Genomic DNA, 17,382 nt, shown 5'->3' with positions numbered 1-17,382 from the left:
ACACACACACACACACACACACACACACACACACACACACACACACACAGAGTGCATTAAACTCTGTTGAAATTCTATTTGAAGTCAGGGTCAACTTCTGCATAAAACAATTTTACTTTTCCGTAGTTGACAACATTCCAGAAAGATCTTGGGTACATTTCTCTGTCCAGAGTTTGCACACAATGACAGTATATATATAGCCTAATCTGTTCATTTTACCAATGAATATTGTGTGACTAAGTTAAAAACAGTATAAAACTTTAAATGTGGCTTAACTTTTTAGTTTATTTCGCATTATTACTGAGTAAGAAAATCAACCTTTACTAAATGCCTAACAGGTGTTGTTAGAAATTATGCCATGTACTTTCTCATTTATGTCGCACAAGAATTACATTTTATAAGGGAATTTTCAAAACTATATAGTTTAAAAGCCTACATATAGCATGCCACCTCCACTTTCACTTCTAGCAAATTTTCAGGCAACTAAAGAAGGCTGGGCGGGGTGACTCCCACTGTAATCCTAGTGCTTTAGGAGGCCAAGGCAGAAGGATTGCTTGAGGCCAGGAGCTTGATACCAGACTAAACAGCATAGTAAGATCCTGTCGCAACAAAAAATAAAAAATAAGCGAGGCATGGTGATACAGGCCTGTAGTCTCAACTACTCCAGTGGATCACTTGAGCCCAGGAATTTGAGGCTGCAGTGAGGTATGCTCACACCACTGCACTCCAGCCTGGGTGACAGATTAAGACCCTGCCTATTTAAAGGGTAAAAAAAGGTAACATGGGAGAGCTACCATTTATGTTCTACTTCTTGTCTCCTTCTAGAGCTCCTGGATCAACCTTCAGAGCCTATCCCAAACGCCATTTTCTATGTTTAATAGTGAGCTAATCACTCCCTCCAGTGAGCTACCTCCATACCCTACACTAACTTCTATTATTTCCTATCACCTTATAGTGTAATTATTTGTTTTCTTTGTCTTTCCTACTCAGCAATTTATTCTGTATACCCCAGATCCATGTTTAACTCATCATTAATCCCCAGGATCCAGTGCGATGCTTATTTAGCACTTAATAGAAACAATCTATTTTGCTGCACATGCTTCTGTAATATGAATTAGTTTATGTGCCACTGGTAATTAGGGGTCACGTCAATACAAAAGTCACATCATTTCATATGTGACTTTTCCAAACATGCTATCATTTCACATCACCAAGTAGTATCAAATGGATGTAAAGTACAGGTATTGATCGACTTACGACCTATGCAACTTACGACCATTCGACTTTATGACCACAATCACTAGCTCCACGACTGCTCCGCGTCTGGCAGCGCAAACGTTGCCCAGCTGGGCGTAAGACAGTGCAGACCAGCTTCCAGCAGCACTACCATCTCCGTGTGCACCATTTCAACTGTTATCCCAGACTCGGTACAGCAATTTGTGTTTTGTGTCTTGGATATTTTTCATCAAACCCCTCCCAATAAACTTCTTATACATTTCGAAGCAATGGACCCAAACACCGAACGATTTGCAAGGATTGAACGGATGGCGCACGATGTGTTTCGTCCGTATCGTGAAATTTATGAAGAAAAAAAGAAACATACAATTCAGACAAAGCTCACCATGTTTATGAAAAAACCAACTCCGGTAACCCCAACTGCTGCCTCAGATGACGACATCAACGATCCGCAGCCAAGCACCAGTGGCCAATAAAATGTTTCGTACATGTTTATATATTTTGATATGTTTTGCAATTGGGAAAGTGTTTCCTATGGTATTTTTTACACCTGCATTTTGTATTTTTGTATGCACCTGTATTTTGTAATTTTGCATGTTTTGCAAATATTAAACCAGTTGTACTGGTAATGCAGTGTTTTACTTAAACCTGACGAATGTAAAAATAAGAAACAAAATGGTGTGGAAATGATACAAATGGCATAAAATGAACAAAGAAAATTATGATATATAACAATAATGAAAGAAAATGATAAAATATGACTTAAAGATTTTTATAACATTTCACAGTACTGTACATAGAGCCTACTCAACTTACAACCAAATCGTGTTACGACCGGTCTGTCGGAACCAATCATGGTCGTAAGTCAAGCACTAGCTGTATACTAACTGCCAATACAGCAGGCTACAAACAGGAGCTCCCCATTCACCCCTCCTTCTTCATCTTTGTTCAATTTAGCCAAAGCCTGTGTCTTGGAAATGCTTGTTGCTAAGTTCTCATCTTCATGCACTTTGCCCTTGTCTTCATTTTTTAGCAAACTTCAACTCTACTAGTACCCCCCAACCATCCTTCTGTAAAGTTATCTTCACTATTTTTTAATGTAAATTCCTACATCTACCATATAGTATGTATTGATTGGGAATTTAAAATTCTTTTTACTGGTACTAGTATTTTTTTTTTTTTTTTTTGAGACGGAGTCTCACTCCATCGCATAGGCTGGAGTAAAGTGGCCCAATCTTGGCTCACTACAACCTCTGCCTCCTGGGTTCAAGCGATTCTCCAGCCTCAGCCTCCAGAGTAGCTAGGACTACAGGCGCCCCACCACCACGCCCAGGTAATTTTTGTTTTTTGTAGAGACAGGTTTTCACCATGTCAGCCAGGATGGTCTCGATCTTGTGACTTCTTAATCCACCCACTTCAGCCTCCCAAAGTGCTGGGATTATAGGCATGAGCTACCATGACTGGCCTGTACTAGTATTTTTATTTATACTGTTAATGTTACGGCCAATAAGTTGTATAGGGTTTGAGTAGTCGACTTTGATATCATTTTTCCCATAAACTCTGTCATTTTTAAGTTCATGACTTTTTAAAAGATAAATTTTTAAGAAATGCCTTATAACAAAAATGCCTGTACTCAAAATATTTGATGAACTAAATTACTGAGCATCCAATACTCATCAGGCATTACACTTTCATTCATTCAACAATTATTTACTCAATATCAAAGAGAACATTCACTGTCGAATACAAAGTGAATGCACTGCACTAGGCAGTGGAGACACAACAATGATGGGCAAAGAACAAATACATATATTTGCACATGTATGCATGTGTATGTTATAGATACATGCATACTTTGTGTATATATACATATACTCAGTATATGTACATACATACACATATACCCCCACACATTTTTGTACATATTCAAGTAAACAACCTTGAATTACATATTATTGTTAGGGGTACATTCTAATCTCTATTTCAGCAGTTTTCAAACTTTTTCAGAAGAACTACTTTTTGTTTCTCAAGAGAAATCTTAAACAGAAACAAAATATAACAGAAGACTCCTCCAGGAACCTGAGTGCTTTAAAAAGCAGTGCTCTAGCAACAATGCCCCACCCTTACATGACCCCTTTAATAAACAGAGTCTGACTTGGGTTGAGAAGAATCAATTAGGTCATTACAAAGTTTCTAGTGAAAGTTTATTATCATTTGACTCCTCTCTCTTTCATCCCATACAGCTGCATTAGTAGGAGTCCTGAGACTACTCCCAGGCTCTGTAAGGTTATGTAGCCAACTGGGGCTTAAAGAAAAGGAAGCAGAGAGCAGATAACTTAGGCCAACTGTTTGAACTGGGGAAATCCCTCATTATCCATAATGGTTAGATCTCAGATTAAGGTGAAAGCCTAGGGAAAAAGAGGTTTAAGAGGTCATTCAACTTGAAAAGTCCTTAAGCTAAAAAAAAAAAAAAAGAAAAAAATTAAGCAAGCAAACAAACATTCTCATAGATCACAAAAGATCTCACCAAAGTCACTAGAGTGGGAAAACAAAAAGGAGTTTGAGAATAGAGTCCTCTCAATTTAGGATGCATGAATAAACAAAACATACAAAGTTCCCCTGCTCAATAAGACTTACATTCTTGGGGATGAGGCAGAGAGAGAAAGGAGATATAAATAATGAATAAGTCAATTGCATAGTATCTTACAAGGCGATACATGACAGGGCAAAAGGAAACTGTGAATCCAAGTAAGAAAGGTCAAGAGTACCAGAAAAAAAAAAAAAAAATGGGTAAATGGGGAGGTTAGCAATGTGAAATAGAGTGGCCAGAATGGTTTCACTAAAAGCGTATCTCTTGATAAAGTCTTTAACAACAGAGGAGATCAAGTTAGCCATGAGGACATCTGCATTCCTGCATCTGTGTAATAGCAACAGGTCCAGAATGAATGGGGCACAGTGAGCAAGAGAGATGGATTGAATAGAAGAGGTAAGAGATGAGAGAGAGGTGGGAGTAGAAGGCAGAACATGTAGAGGCTTACAAGTCTTTGTAAAGATTTGGACTATTACTCTGAGCCACTACAGAGTATGAACAGATCTAATTTACATTTTAAATAGTGGGCTCTGCTAGATGAAGAAGAGACTACAGCAGAGCACAAACACAGGAAGATGAATTAGGCTGCCAGAATTATTCAGGCAAGAGATGATGGTGGCTGAACAAAGGTAATACAAGAGCTAAGTGGCCAATTTTTTTTTCTCCATTCAAACATAGTCAAGTGAGTTCCAATCAATGTATTACGTATTTTAATCCTTAAAAAAATACTAATACCAATAGACTCTGTAACGGATCTCCAACTTCCTTCTCAATATCTATGGATTGCTGAGCTATTTCATGTCAATAAACTAAGTCTGTTGCTGAGTTTCCCAACATTTTCACTTTTCGCCATGAAACTGTTACGTGTTTCTTTCTATTCCTATTCAAGCTCATGTTATTTTTAAATGGTGTAGGGAAGAGAAATGGAGAGGCTTTTTAAAGTCTACGTAATCTTTCTTTTAAGTCCATAATCTTCTTTCCCCCCGCCCAAATATATTTCAACAGAAAAACACATAAGCAAGCTATATACCATCACCTGCACTAAGAAAAATACTAAGCATCGGTAGAACACTTTTCTTTATTTTCCCACTTCTAAATGTTATCATCATAACTCAAGTAAACTTTATTATTTCTTCACACTCTTATTGGTAATCTGTCCCTTTAATTTCATTTCATTATTCAGAGAAGAATATATGCTTACAATATAACTGCTGACTTTCATGAAAGAACAGAAGTGTTAGAAAAAAGGAATTTTAGTTGAGTCTTATTGGGAAAAAAAAATGTAAGCTCAGTCGAGTTGTAAAATTTTTTTTAATTTTAGTAACTTACTAGTATTAGAGACCAAGATGAGGTTTGTAGGTCACAAATTTTTCTTGTCCTAAAGAATTACTGTCCATAATACAGCTTGAGAACTTCACAGTAGAAAAGGGAATAAAATACCAATTATCCAATTTTATCATGCAACTATTATGAGATGTCATGAAGGATTTACTTAAGAAAAAGCTTAACGATAATAGCCTCCTAAAAACATTAGAAACTATTCTCCACAACTAAACAGAAAACTTTGTGTTTCCATATGTTTATTTGCTAAGCCTTTTATAATAATGTTATTGAATAGCTGAAATAATCCTTTACAACTTTAGGCTCTCAGACATGCATTATCTTATTCATTCTACTATAATTAAATGAGAACAGCCTGATGCTTAATGACTCTAAGAAAGATAAAAAGAAAACTTTTAAAAACATGAAGAGAAAATTATTTACTGAAATATAAATATCCTCACAGAAATGTTATTTTGATTTTTTTTGGTAAAAGCATAAATGAGTTAACAACAGCTCAACAACTAAGCAGGCCAGATGCACAGAAAGGGAGAGAGCCAGATCACGAAAGCAGTCTTACCTTCTGATGTTTTCCATCGTTTCCATAAATCCTCAACCGTTATATGTTTATCTTCTCTGTGCAAATGGCTGTGTTTATTAGTAGCATCTTTATATTTCATATCTTCTCTGATAAACTATAGAAGAGAAAACACTAAGTTAAATATAAATTCACTATCTTAGTCTTGATAACTGGAGAAAAAGATAAAATCTGATATCCAGTGGGTGACTATTTTCAAACAGTAACTAGTAAATTTTTGGTATTGTAGTCACATTATTCTTACATATTTGTAAAATGTAGTTAATGAAATGTCCTCTGCTACTAATCATAACGATGCCAGAAGCAGCAACAAAAGTACTTATTCAATGTTTATTATTTACCAAGTATTATTCTCAGTTACATAACAAATAGGTCTATATAGTCAGCCCCCTCCATATCTGTGGGTTCCATATTCATGGGATTGAGAATATTAGGGGGGAAAATAGATGGCTGTGTCTGTACTGAACACGTACAGAGTTTTTTAAATCATTATTCCCTAAACAATATAATACAGCAACTATTTACATAGCATTTATATTGTATGAGGTACTATAAGTAATCTACAGACAATTTAAAGTATATGGGAGGATGTCTGTAAGTTATATGCAAATACTGTATCACTTTATATAATGGATTTGAGTATCCATGGATCTTTGGTATCCATGGGAAAGAGGGAGTCCCGACACTAATCCCCCACAGACATCAAGGGACCACTGTTTATCTGTCTATACAGAGAACATCATTTAACTTTATGACAGTCCTATAAGGAAAGTATTATTTATCCTAATTCTGTAGATGAGAAACCAAGGCCCAAAGAAGCTAAGTCATTTGCCTAAGATTGAAAACATAATGAATATCAAAGCTGAGATTTCAATGAAAGATATTTCATTATATTCAACAGCACAACATACTGCCTCAATATCACTGTATTCATTTTTACCAAATACGTAGTGAGAAGGATGTTTCAAAACATAATAAATAATAATCTTCTCAATTACTGCATCATATTTCTATGTTCTCCTGCCTTTTTCAAGCTACTACTTTTAATTCAAAGACATTTGATTATGGTGTAGAGCTAAAGTATACTTTACAAAACTGAAGTATACCTTCTACTAATCTTACTTTAAAATATATAGAGAAATAGGCAGGAGAATTGCTTGAGCCTAGGAGTTTGAGGCTGCAGTGAGCTATGATTGAGCCACTGCACTCCAACCTGGGCAACAAGGCAAGAACCTGTTTCTTTAAAAAAATAAAAGCATTAAAATTATCTTTGCTAAAAACTAACCTGTTCTGTATTACTTTTTTAACTGTTTTCCATTGTCTAACAATAAAAAGTAAACTCCTTTTTATGGCTTAATTCATTTATTAATCTTATCTCTGACAATCTTTTAGGCCTTATCTCTTGACACTTTCCCCATATATGTACCCATTACTCTAATTATATGAAACTAATAGTTTTTAAATTGTTCATGCTTTCTCTACCTCAATATTTCTGATTTTTCTTGTTTTGTTATTTTACACAGTATCTTTATTGTTTTTCTATGATTCTAAAACTATAAGATAATGTAAAAGATTTCAAAAATCCATAACGCAGAGACTGAAAATCCCCCACAACTACAAATGCCAGAGGCATATTTTTCTGACTTTACACTGGCAATGAACATTACCTTCAGACAAATGACCAAATTTTGCCTGAGTAGAGTTGTTTGCTACTGAAACTGAAACAGAAAATTTTAACAGCCCTATAATATTGAGCAAATCAGCAACCTTGGCAGCAAAAGAAAGAAACAATGTTAGAGAATCAACAACACTGTTCAACATGTAGTCAGCAGAGCCAGTGTCAGCATTATGGCAATTAGAAAACACTTTCGCAGCATCTGGGCCAAGCATGTGATATATATGCTCGCCTTATCCACCCTGTCCACATGGACCGGAAATTAAAACTCTCATCCTTCATCATCGAAAGTTTGGAAAGTACTAATCTAAAAAATCTAAGTAATCTGTTGTTTGTTCTAAAGAGTGCCTTATTCCTTTTTTACTAAATGCTGCCTTAAGTCATATTTAAGGGGGCCTTGCCTTACTGCTCCAACTCCTCCTGTCACCTAGTTCTTCTTGACTGACACCTTCAAAATCCAGTAGAGACACCTGGAAAAATCACTACTAAAGAGAGGCTCAGAAATTATCTCTATCTTGAAAAAGGTCCAAGAGCTGGAAAGAAATTCTAGACTGAAAATCATGATGGACAGAGCACTCAGGAAATCTGTCTTGCAAATGGTCCAATCAGTTGGAACAAATGGCAACTGTTTCATTTATGTAATATATATAAAAGACAATGTCCTAAGAAATTATCTTCACTACATGAACACAAACAATCTAAAAGTGGAGTTCTGTGGTTTCAGGATCAATATATTTCAGAAAATAGGCACATTTCTACGTGACTACATGTGGTATTCTAGCCACTTAACTATTTTAGAAAAGCCAGAATGAGTTTACAGACACATGTCAATATTGAGCAAATCACTGAACTTTTAAATAAAAGATTTTTAATTTTTTTTAAGCTTTTGAAGATACCTATAGTTCATTTGGTATAAAAGAACTATCTGTTCCTAAGAAAGTTGTGTGAAAATTGAATGAACATAATGAATTATATTTTCCCTGGAATTACCATCTAAAAATACTTCATGTGGTTTGTTACGAGTTATTGTGATATCATACTTCTGACACCAGGATATCACAGTAACTCATAACAAACCACATAAAAGTGTATTCTGTATCTTAGAGATCTTCAATATGCTGATCACAGAATGTGACTAGAAAACAGTACAATTAGAAATCTTTTTGTACAAAAAAAAACAAAAAATAAAAATAAAAGAAAATTTTTGTCTGGAAAATGTTTAAATGAAGCAAACACTAAAAATCATGAGGTTCTATGAAACCTTTTCCCAATATCCTGAAGAAGAACAAAAGCATATAATTCTGACTGTTTGGACTTTTCTAAAACCTTATTTAAAACTGCTAATTTTAGCAATGAAGTAGGGTAACTTGAGAAATTTTAAAAAGTCACCAATAACTGTGACTGTTATTAAATAATGCATACAAAAAAGACTAATACTTATTTATATTCATTTGTCAAAAAACAAATACTTCTTATTTGAATTCATAAATGAAGAAATCTGAGAACAGGATCTGAAATTCAACGAAGTGAGTATTCAAATAATGTACGGCAAATAATGTAGAGTTCTCTGGTAAATACATCCAATTATATGCAAACCTACTACAGGGAATCCTAAATTGACAAGGTACATAAAGGAGTGCTCAGTGCCCGCATAGCCAAGTCAATTCTAAGCAAAAAGAACAAAGCGGGGGGTATCACACTACCAGACTTCAAACTATACTACAAGGCTACAGTAATCAAAACAGCATGGTACTGGTACCAAAACAGAGATATAGACCAATGGAACAGAACAGAGTTCTCAGAGGCAACACAACATATCTACAACCATCTGATCTTTGACAAACCAGACAAAAACAAGCAATGGGGAAAGGATTCCCTGTTCAATAAATGGTGTTGGGAAAGCTGACTAGCCACGTGCAGAAAGCAGAAACTGGACCCCTTCCTGACACCTTACACTAAAATTAACTCCAGATGAATTAAAGACTTAAACATAAGACCTAATACCATAAAAACCCTAGAAGAAAATCTAGGCAAAACCATTCAGGATGTAGGTGTAGGCAAGGACTTCATGACCAAAACACCAAAAGCATTGACAACAAAAGCCAAAATAGACAAATGGGACCTAATCAAACTCCACAGCTTCTGCACAGCAAAAGAAACAATCATTAGAGTGAATCGGTAACCAACAGATTGGGAAAAAATTTTTGCAGTTTACCCATCTGACAAAGGGCTGATATCCAAAATTTACAAAGAACTAAAGCAGATTTACAAGAAAAAGACTAACAGGCCCATTCAAAAGTGGGCAAAGGATATGAACAGACACTTTACAAAAGAAGACATACGTGAGGCCAACAAACATATGAAAATATGCTCATCATCACTGGTCATCAGAGAAATGGAAATCAAAACTACATTGAGATACCATCTCACGCCGGTTATTTTAAATGGCGATCATTAAAAAATCTGGAGAGAACAGATGCTGGAGAGGATGTGGAGAAATAGGAACACTTTTGCACTGTTGGTGGGAGTGTAAATTAGTTCAACCATTGTGGAAGACAGTGTGGCGATTCCTCAAGGACCTAGAAATAGAAATTCCATTTGACCCAGCAATCCCATTACTGGGTATATATCCAAAAGATTACAAATCGTTCTACTATAAGGACACGTGTACACGAATGTTCATTGCAGCACTGTTTACAATAGCAAAGACCTGGAACCAACCCAAATGCCCATCAACGATAGACTGGATAGGGAAAATGTGGCACATATACACCATGGAATATTATGCAGCCATCAAAAACGGTGAGTTTGGGTCCTTTGTAGGGACATGGATGAACCTGGAAACCATCATTCTCAGCAAACTGACAGAAGAGCAGAAGATCAAACACTGCATGTTCTCACTCATAGGCGGGTGTTGAACAATGAGAACACATGGACACAGGGAGGGGAGCACTACACACTGGGGTCAGTTGGGGGGAAATAGGGGAGGGACGGTGGGGGGTGGGGAGCTGGGGAGAGATAGCAAGGGGAGAGATGCCAGATGTAGGTGATGGGGAGGAAGGCAGCAAATCACACTGCCACGTGTGTTCCTATGCAACAATTTTGCATGTTCTTCACATGTACCCCAAAACCTAAAATGCAATAAAATAAATAAATGGGGGAAAAAAAAAAAGGAGTGCTCAGCAAATAAATGACTATTGAATATTCTTTTTAAAAGATTCACTCAGAAGATTCTTTTAAATAAACTCTTCTAGTACCACTGAAAGTAATGCTTTGCATATCCAGTTTGGGGAAGTTAGTTTTCATATAATAAACTGATTTCAGTTTCTCCTACCCGTAACTTAAATGTTGTATTTGTGCTTTTATTTTTATGATACTGCTTTAATAAAATCTTATATATGTTATTATAGACATATTCTAGGGCTTGTTCAGGCCATATCCTTTTCCCAGACAAATACTCACCATTAGTATAGATCTTTGCATGTATCTATCACCCCCTCTCAATCTATCACCCACAACCACAGCTGTATTTGATCAAAGGATAGACAGACACCTCTGCCAGATGATAACAAACCTGAGCCTGTGCCAGGATGGCAGGATTTTTCTCAGAAGAAATTATAATTGAGATCGAAAAATTGGACCACTTGGCCATGGCATTGGACATTTAGGGTGATAAACACACTGATGGTGAATGTACTATTTTATGAGTAGTCAAGATGAGCTAGGTGGTAAGGCAAACATATGACGCCAATAAATATGCAGAAAGAGAAATGAAAGAGAACCAAGGAAACTACAGGGAAAGACATAGCACCAAGAACTGCCTCAGTTCTTGGTAACTTCCTACTTTTAGTTCCTCAGGAGGCCTGTTTTGCACAATTTTTATCCTGATTTCCATGATATAAGTCTTTATCCTTCTATTTTTAAATATATAATTTTAAGACCTCAATACTCAGGAGAGGTGATTTATCATTATAGGCATGCAGACTCGAGTCTGACATATATTCAAAACCTGACTCCACTACTTATTATAAGACATTTGCCAGCACTTAACCTCTCATTAGTCCCATTTTTCTCTTCTGTAGAGTGAGGAAAATAAAATTGCCTACTACATAAGGTTACAAAGATTAAAATGCATACATAGTGTATGCAGAAGTGTTAGACAAAAATATTTTGAGTGGTTTTTATATGTCGATGTTGGATTAGTGTTAAAGTTTAAAACAGGGCATCACTCTGATTATACTGGAAGGTTTAATACATGTTTTGGGGAATATCAGACATTTATGTAAGGTTGCCCAATACACCCATTTCAGTTATCCTGAAACAAAATATGTAACAGACATGGAGCAGAAAACCACAGTTTCTTAACTGATAATGTAAGCAGAGACTTTCCCAAACAAACAACACAAGGTCCAAGGTCTGAGAGGTGAGTCGGTTAAAACATGAATTCTTAGCCGGGCGCAGTGACTCACGCCTGTAATCTCAACACTTTGGGAGGCTGAGGCAGGCGGATCACAAGGTCAGGAGATTGAGACCATCCTGGCCAACATGGTGAAACCCCATGTCCACTAAAAATACAAAAATTAGCTGGGCATGGTAGTGGGTGCCTGTAGTCCCAGCTACTCAGGAAGCTGAAGCAGGAGAATCGCTTGAACCCAGAGGCAGAGGCTGCAGTGAGCCAAGATAGCACCACTGCATTCCAGCCTGGCAACAGAGTAAGACTCTGTCTCAAAAAACAACAAAACAAAACAAAACAAAACAAACAAACAAAAAAGGTGGGTTCTTCATAAAAAATTGCAAGATCTGTCTTGAAAATATTACTAAAGTAGCTTAGTATAAATGTCTCAGAGGAAAACATGCACAAGAAAAGTTTTACTATTATTTCCACTTTTAAAGATGAAAAAATGAAGGCTAAGAGAAAGTCAGCAATTTATTCTATTTCATTTAGCTATTTAAAAGGAGACAACTCTGGAAGCAAGTTTTAAAGAATTCTAAAGTCTAAGTTCTTTACCACCATGCTCACCTGGATGCTCTGTAAAAATTCATGGATTCCTAAAGTCTTAAGATGTGATAACATGTTAACTGCCATGTTTCAATCTTCACCTTAAAACTATTCTATCAAAAGATAGCACAGTGTTTGAGAGCACAGACTTGGGCTGGACTACACAGATATCCCAAATCTCCTATTTGTTATATGACTGTAGTAAGTTACCTGACTCTCTGTGCTTCAGTTTTCTCACCTGCAAAATTGTCACTTTCAAAAGATTATGAGGATTACATTCTTTAGTTCACATGAATTGGAAAAAAAAAAACCACACACACAAACACTGCTTGGTATATAATTGACGCTCAATGTCAACTATTTTAATTTTATTGTAATTCATTTATATTTCAAAATAATGGGCTAAATTTTTAACCTTGATTTGCATGTTCTGTGTTATTTCCTGGACACAAATGAAGACAGTGTGAGGTACTACAAACACCTGCTGATAATCACTGATCTAAGAATTAAATCTACAAAGAATGGCAATACCAAATCTTGATTGAGACTCACAACTCAAGACCCTGTAATTGGTATAGAGATAGGGGTTACTACTAAGACATTCCTTGTTTTAATAACCTTGTTCTTATCCTCTGATATGATTTGGCTGTGTCCCCACCCAAATCTCATCTTGAATTTTATTCCCATTATTCCCACTTGTTGTGGGAGGGACCTGGGGGGAGATAATTTGAATCATGGGGGCAGTTTCCCCTATACTGTTCTTGTGGTAGCGAATAAGTTTCACAAGATCTGATGGTCTTATCAGGGGTTTCTGCTTTTGCATCTTCCTCATTTTCTCTTGCCACCACCATGTAAAAAGTGACTTTTGCCTCCCACCATGATCCTGTGGCCTCCCCAGCCATGTGGAACTGTAAATCCAATTAATCCTCTTTTTCTTACCAGTCTCAGGTATGTCTTTATCAGTGGCATGAAAATAGACAAATACATACTCTAAAATAAATGATGACACTGACACAAAACACAAGTAAATGCAGACAAAAAGGAATATATTTTCACAAAAACAAAAACCAAAAGGAAAATTATTTAACATCTGAAAAACATTTCTTCAGATGCCTAAATTCAAACATTTAAACTCTATATTAACGAAAATTTTGAGCTGATCTGTCCAATTTCTATACTTTACCACAAGCCAAACCTGACATTCTGCTCCACCTATTTTTGTAACTCCCCATACTATTGCTATAGCACCAATTCAGCTCTGACTCTCATTCCCTGAGCTACCAACATCTGAAAACCCATCAGTCAATCCACCAAAATCCTCTTTAGGATTCCATTTTCAGGAGAGATCAGATCTAATAGGCTTCAAAGTTACTGTCAACGCCATTTAACTAAATCATAGCCTTTCATGAGCTAACCAGAGAACTTAACCACTATTTCGTATACTGATTCAACTGACTGACTGGTCAACAGACAGACAAATAACAGATGACTGATATAAATAATTTACAAAGAAACTTGTGAAACATAAGGTTTTTATAAGTTGGACTCTCCTGTATCATTTTTTTTTTTTTTTTGAGACGGAGTCTCACTCTGTTGCCCCAGGCTGGAGTGCAGTAGTGCGATCTTGGCTCACTGTAGCCTCCACCACCCAGGTTCAAGCGATTATCCTGACTCAGTCTCCCAAGTGGCTGGGACTATAGGCATGTACCACCATGCTTGGTTAATTTTTTTGTATTTTTAGTAGAGATGGGGTTTTACTATGTTGGTAAAAAAAAAAAAAAATAGCAGGAGTTGCAATTCTCATCTCTGATAAATTAGACTTTAAAGCAACAAAGATCAAAAGAGACAAAGAAGGACATTACACAATGGTAAAAGGATCAATGCAACAAGAAGAGCTAACGATCCGATATATATGCACCCAATACAGGAGCATCCAGATACATAAGGCAAGTTCTTAATGACTTACAAAGAGACTTAGACTCCCACACAATTATAGTGGGAGACTTTAACATCCCATTGTCAATATTAGACAGATCAACCAGACAGAAAATTAACAAGGATATCCAGGACTTGAACTCAGACCTGGACCAAGCAAACCTAATAGGCATTTACAGAAATCTCCACCCCAAAGCCACAGAATATACATTCTTCTCAGCACCACATCACACCTACTCTAAAATTGACCACATAATTGGGAGTAAATCACTCCTCAGCAAATGCAAAAGAACGGAAACAGTCTCTCAGACCACAGTGCAATCAAGTTAGAACTCAGAATTCAAAAACTAACCCAGAACCGCACAGCTTCATGGAAACTGAACAACTTGCTCTTGAATGTTGACTGGATAAACAATGAAATGAAGACAGAAATAAAGAAGTTCTTCGAAACCAACGAGAATGAAGACACAACTTACCAGAATCTCTGGGACACATTTAAAGCAGTCTCTAGAGGAAAATATATAGCAATAAGTGCCCACATGAAAAGCAAGGAGAGATCAAAAATTGACACCCTATCATCAAAACTGAAAGAGCTAGAGGAGCAAGATCAAAAAAACTCAAAGTTTAGCAGAAGACAAGAAATAGCTAAGATCAGAGCAGAACTGAAGGAGATAGAGACACAAAAAACCCTTCAAAAAATCAATAAATCCAGGAGCGGCTTTTTTGAAAAGATCAACAAAATAGACAGACCACTAGCCAGACTAATAAAAAAGAAAAGAGAGAATAACCAAATTGATGCAATAAAAAACGATAAAGGGGATATCACCACAGATTCCACAGAAATTCAAACCATCATCAGAGATTATTACAAACAACTCTATGCACACAAACTAATAAACCTGGAAGAAATTGATAAATTCCTGGACACTTGCCTCCTCCCAAGCCTAAACCAGGAAGAAGCCGAAACCCTGAACAGACCCATTACAAGGTCTGAAGTTGAAGCAGCAATTAAGAGCTTACCACCCAAAAAAGGCCCTGGTCCAGACGGGTTCACAGCCGAATTCTACCAGACATACAAAGAGGAGCTGATACCATTCCTTCATGAAACTATTCCAAACAATACAAAAAGGGGGAATTCTTCCCAAATCATTTTATGAGTCCAACATCATCCTGATTCCAAAACCCGGCAGAGACTCAACAAGAAAAGAAAACTTCAGGCCAATATCCATGATGAACATAGATGCAAAAATCTTCAACAAAATACTGACAAGCCAATTGCAACAGCACATCAAAAAGCTTAACCACCATGATCAAGTAGGCTTCATCCCAGGGATGCAAGGCTGGTTCAATAAACGCAAGTCTATAAACGTAATTCACCATATAAACAGAGCCAAAGACAAAAACCACATGATTATATCAACAGATGCAGAGAAGGCCTTTGACAAAATTCAACAGCCTTTATGCTAAAAACCCTCAATAAGCTAGGTATCGATGGAACGTATCTCAAAATAATAAAAGATATTTATGACAAACCAACAGCCAATATCATACTGAATGGGCAAAAACTGGAAGCATTCCCCTTGAAATGTGGCACTAGACAAGGATGCCCTCTCTCACCACTCCTATTCAATATAGTACTAGAAGTTCTAGCCAGAGCAATCAGGTAAGAAAAAGAAATAAAGGGTATTCAAATAGGAAAGGAGAAAGTCAAATTGTCTCTATTTGCAGATGACATGATTGTATATCTAGAAGACCCCATAGTCTCAGCCCCAAATCTCCTGAAACTGATAAGCAACTTCAGCAAAGTCTCAGGATACAAAATCAATGTGCAAAAATCACATGCATTCCTATACACCAATAACAGACTTAAAGAGAGCCAAATCAAGAACAAACTTCCATTCACAATTGCCACAAAGAGAATAAAATACCTAGGAATACAACTAACAAGGAACGTAAAGGACCTCTTCAAGGAGAACTACAATCCACTGCTCAATGAAATAAGAGAGTACACAAACAGATGGAGAAACATTCCATGTTCATGGTTGGGAAGAATGAATATCGTGAAAATGGCCACACTGCCCAAAGTAATTTACAGATTCAATGCTATCCCCATCAAGCTACCAATGACCTTCTTCACAGAACTGAAAAAAACCACCTTAAACTTCATATGGAACCAAAAGAAAGCCCGCATAGCCAAGTCAATTCTAAGTAAAAAGAACAAAGCAGGAGGCATCACCCTACTGGACTTCAAACTATACTACAAGGCTACAGTAATCAAAACAGCATGGTACTGGTACCAAAACAGAGATATAGACCAATGGAACAGAACAGAGGTCTTGGACGCAACGCAACATATCTACAACCATTTGATCTTTGACAAACCAGACAAAAACAAGCAAGGGGGAAAGGATTCTCTGTTTAATAAATGGTGTTGGGTAAACTGGCTAGCCATGTGCAGAAAGCAGAAACTGGACCCCTTCCTGACACCTTACACTAAAATTAACTCCAGATGGATTAAAGACTTAAACATAAGACCTCACACCATAAAAACCCTAGAAGAAAATCTAGGCAAAACCATTCAGGACATAGGTGTAGGGAAGGACTTCATGACCAAACACCAAAAGCATTAACAACAAAAGCCAAAATAGACAAACGGGACCTAATCAAACTCCACAGCTTCTGCACAACAAAAGAAACGGTCATTAGAGTGAATTGGCAACCAACAGAATGGGAAAAAATTTTTGCAGTCTACCCATCTGACAAAGGGCTGATATCCAGAATTTACAAAGAACTAAAACAGATTTACAAGAAAAAAACTAACAAGCCCATTCAAAAGTGGGCAAAGGACATGAACAGATACTTTACAAAAGAAGACATACATGAGGCCAACAAACATATGAAAAAATACTCATCATCACTGGTCATCAGAGAAATGCAAATCAAAACAACATTGAGATACCATGTCACGCCAGTTAGAATGGCGATCATTAAAAAATCTGGAGACAACAGATGCTGGAGAGGATGTGGAG

The 17,382-nt window shown here is 36.6% G+C and overlaps 1 protein-coding gene across 5 annotated transcripts in view; it reads right to left on the bottom strand.

The window, feature by feature from the left end:
- The window catches only part of STIM2 (stromal interaction molecule 2), a 165,034-nt gene that overhangs the window by 65,247 nt on the left and 82,405 nt on the right, over nucleotides 1-17,382 (bottom strand). For all 5 annotated transcript variants that reach the window (XM_032273671.1, XM_032273656.1, XM_032273659.1 and 2 more), the window contains one exon: nucleotides 5,727-5,841. In XM_032273671.1, the coding sequence (XP_032129562.1) occupies nucleotides 5,727-5,841 (115 nt within the window). The remainder of the gene's footprint in view (nucleotides 1-5,726; nucleotides 5,842-17,382) is intronic.

The sequence above is a fragment of the Sapajus apella genome, unplaced genomic scaffold (genome assembly GCF_009761245.1).
Source record: "Sapajus apella isolate SASKATOON/1434 unplaced genomic scaffold, GSC_monkey_1.0 scaffold5, whole genome shotgun sequence".
NCBI classification, from domain to species: domain Eukaryota; kingdom Metazoa; phylum Chordata; class Mammalia; order Primates; family Cebidae; genus Sapajus; species Sapajus apella.
Note: the sequence above shows the minus strand (reverse complement) of the source record. Positions and strands in the feature narration are given on the sequence as shown.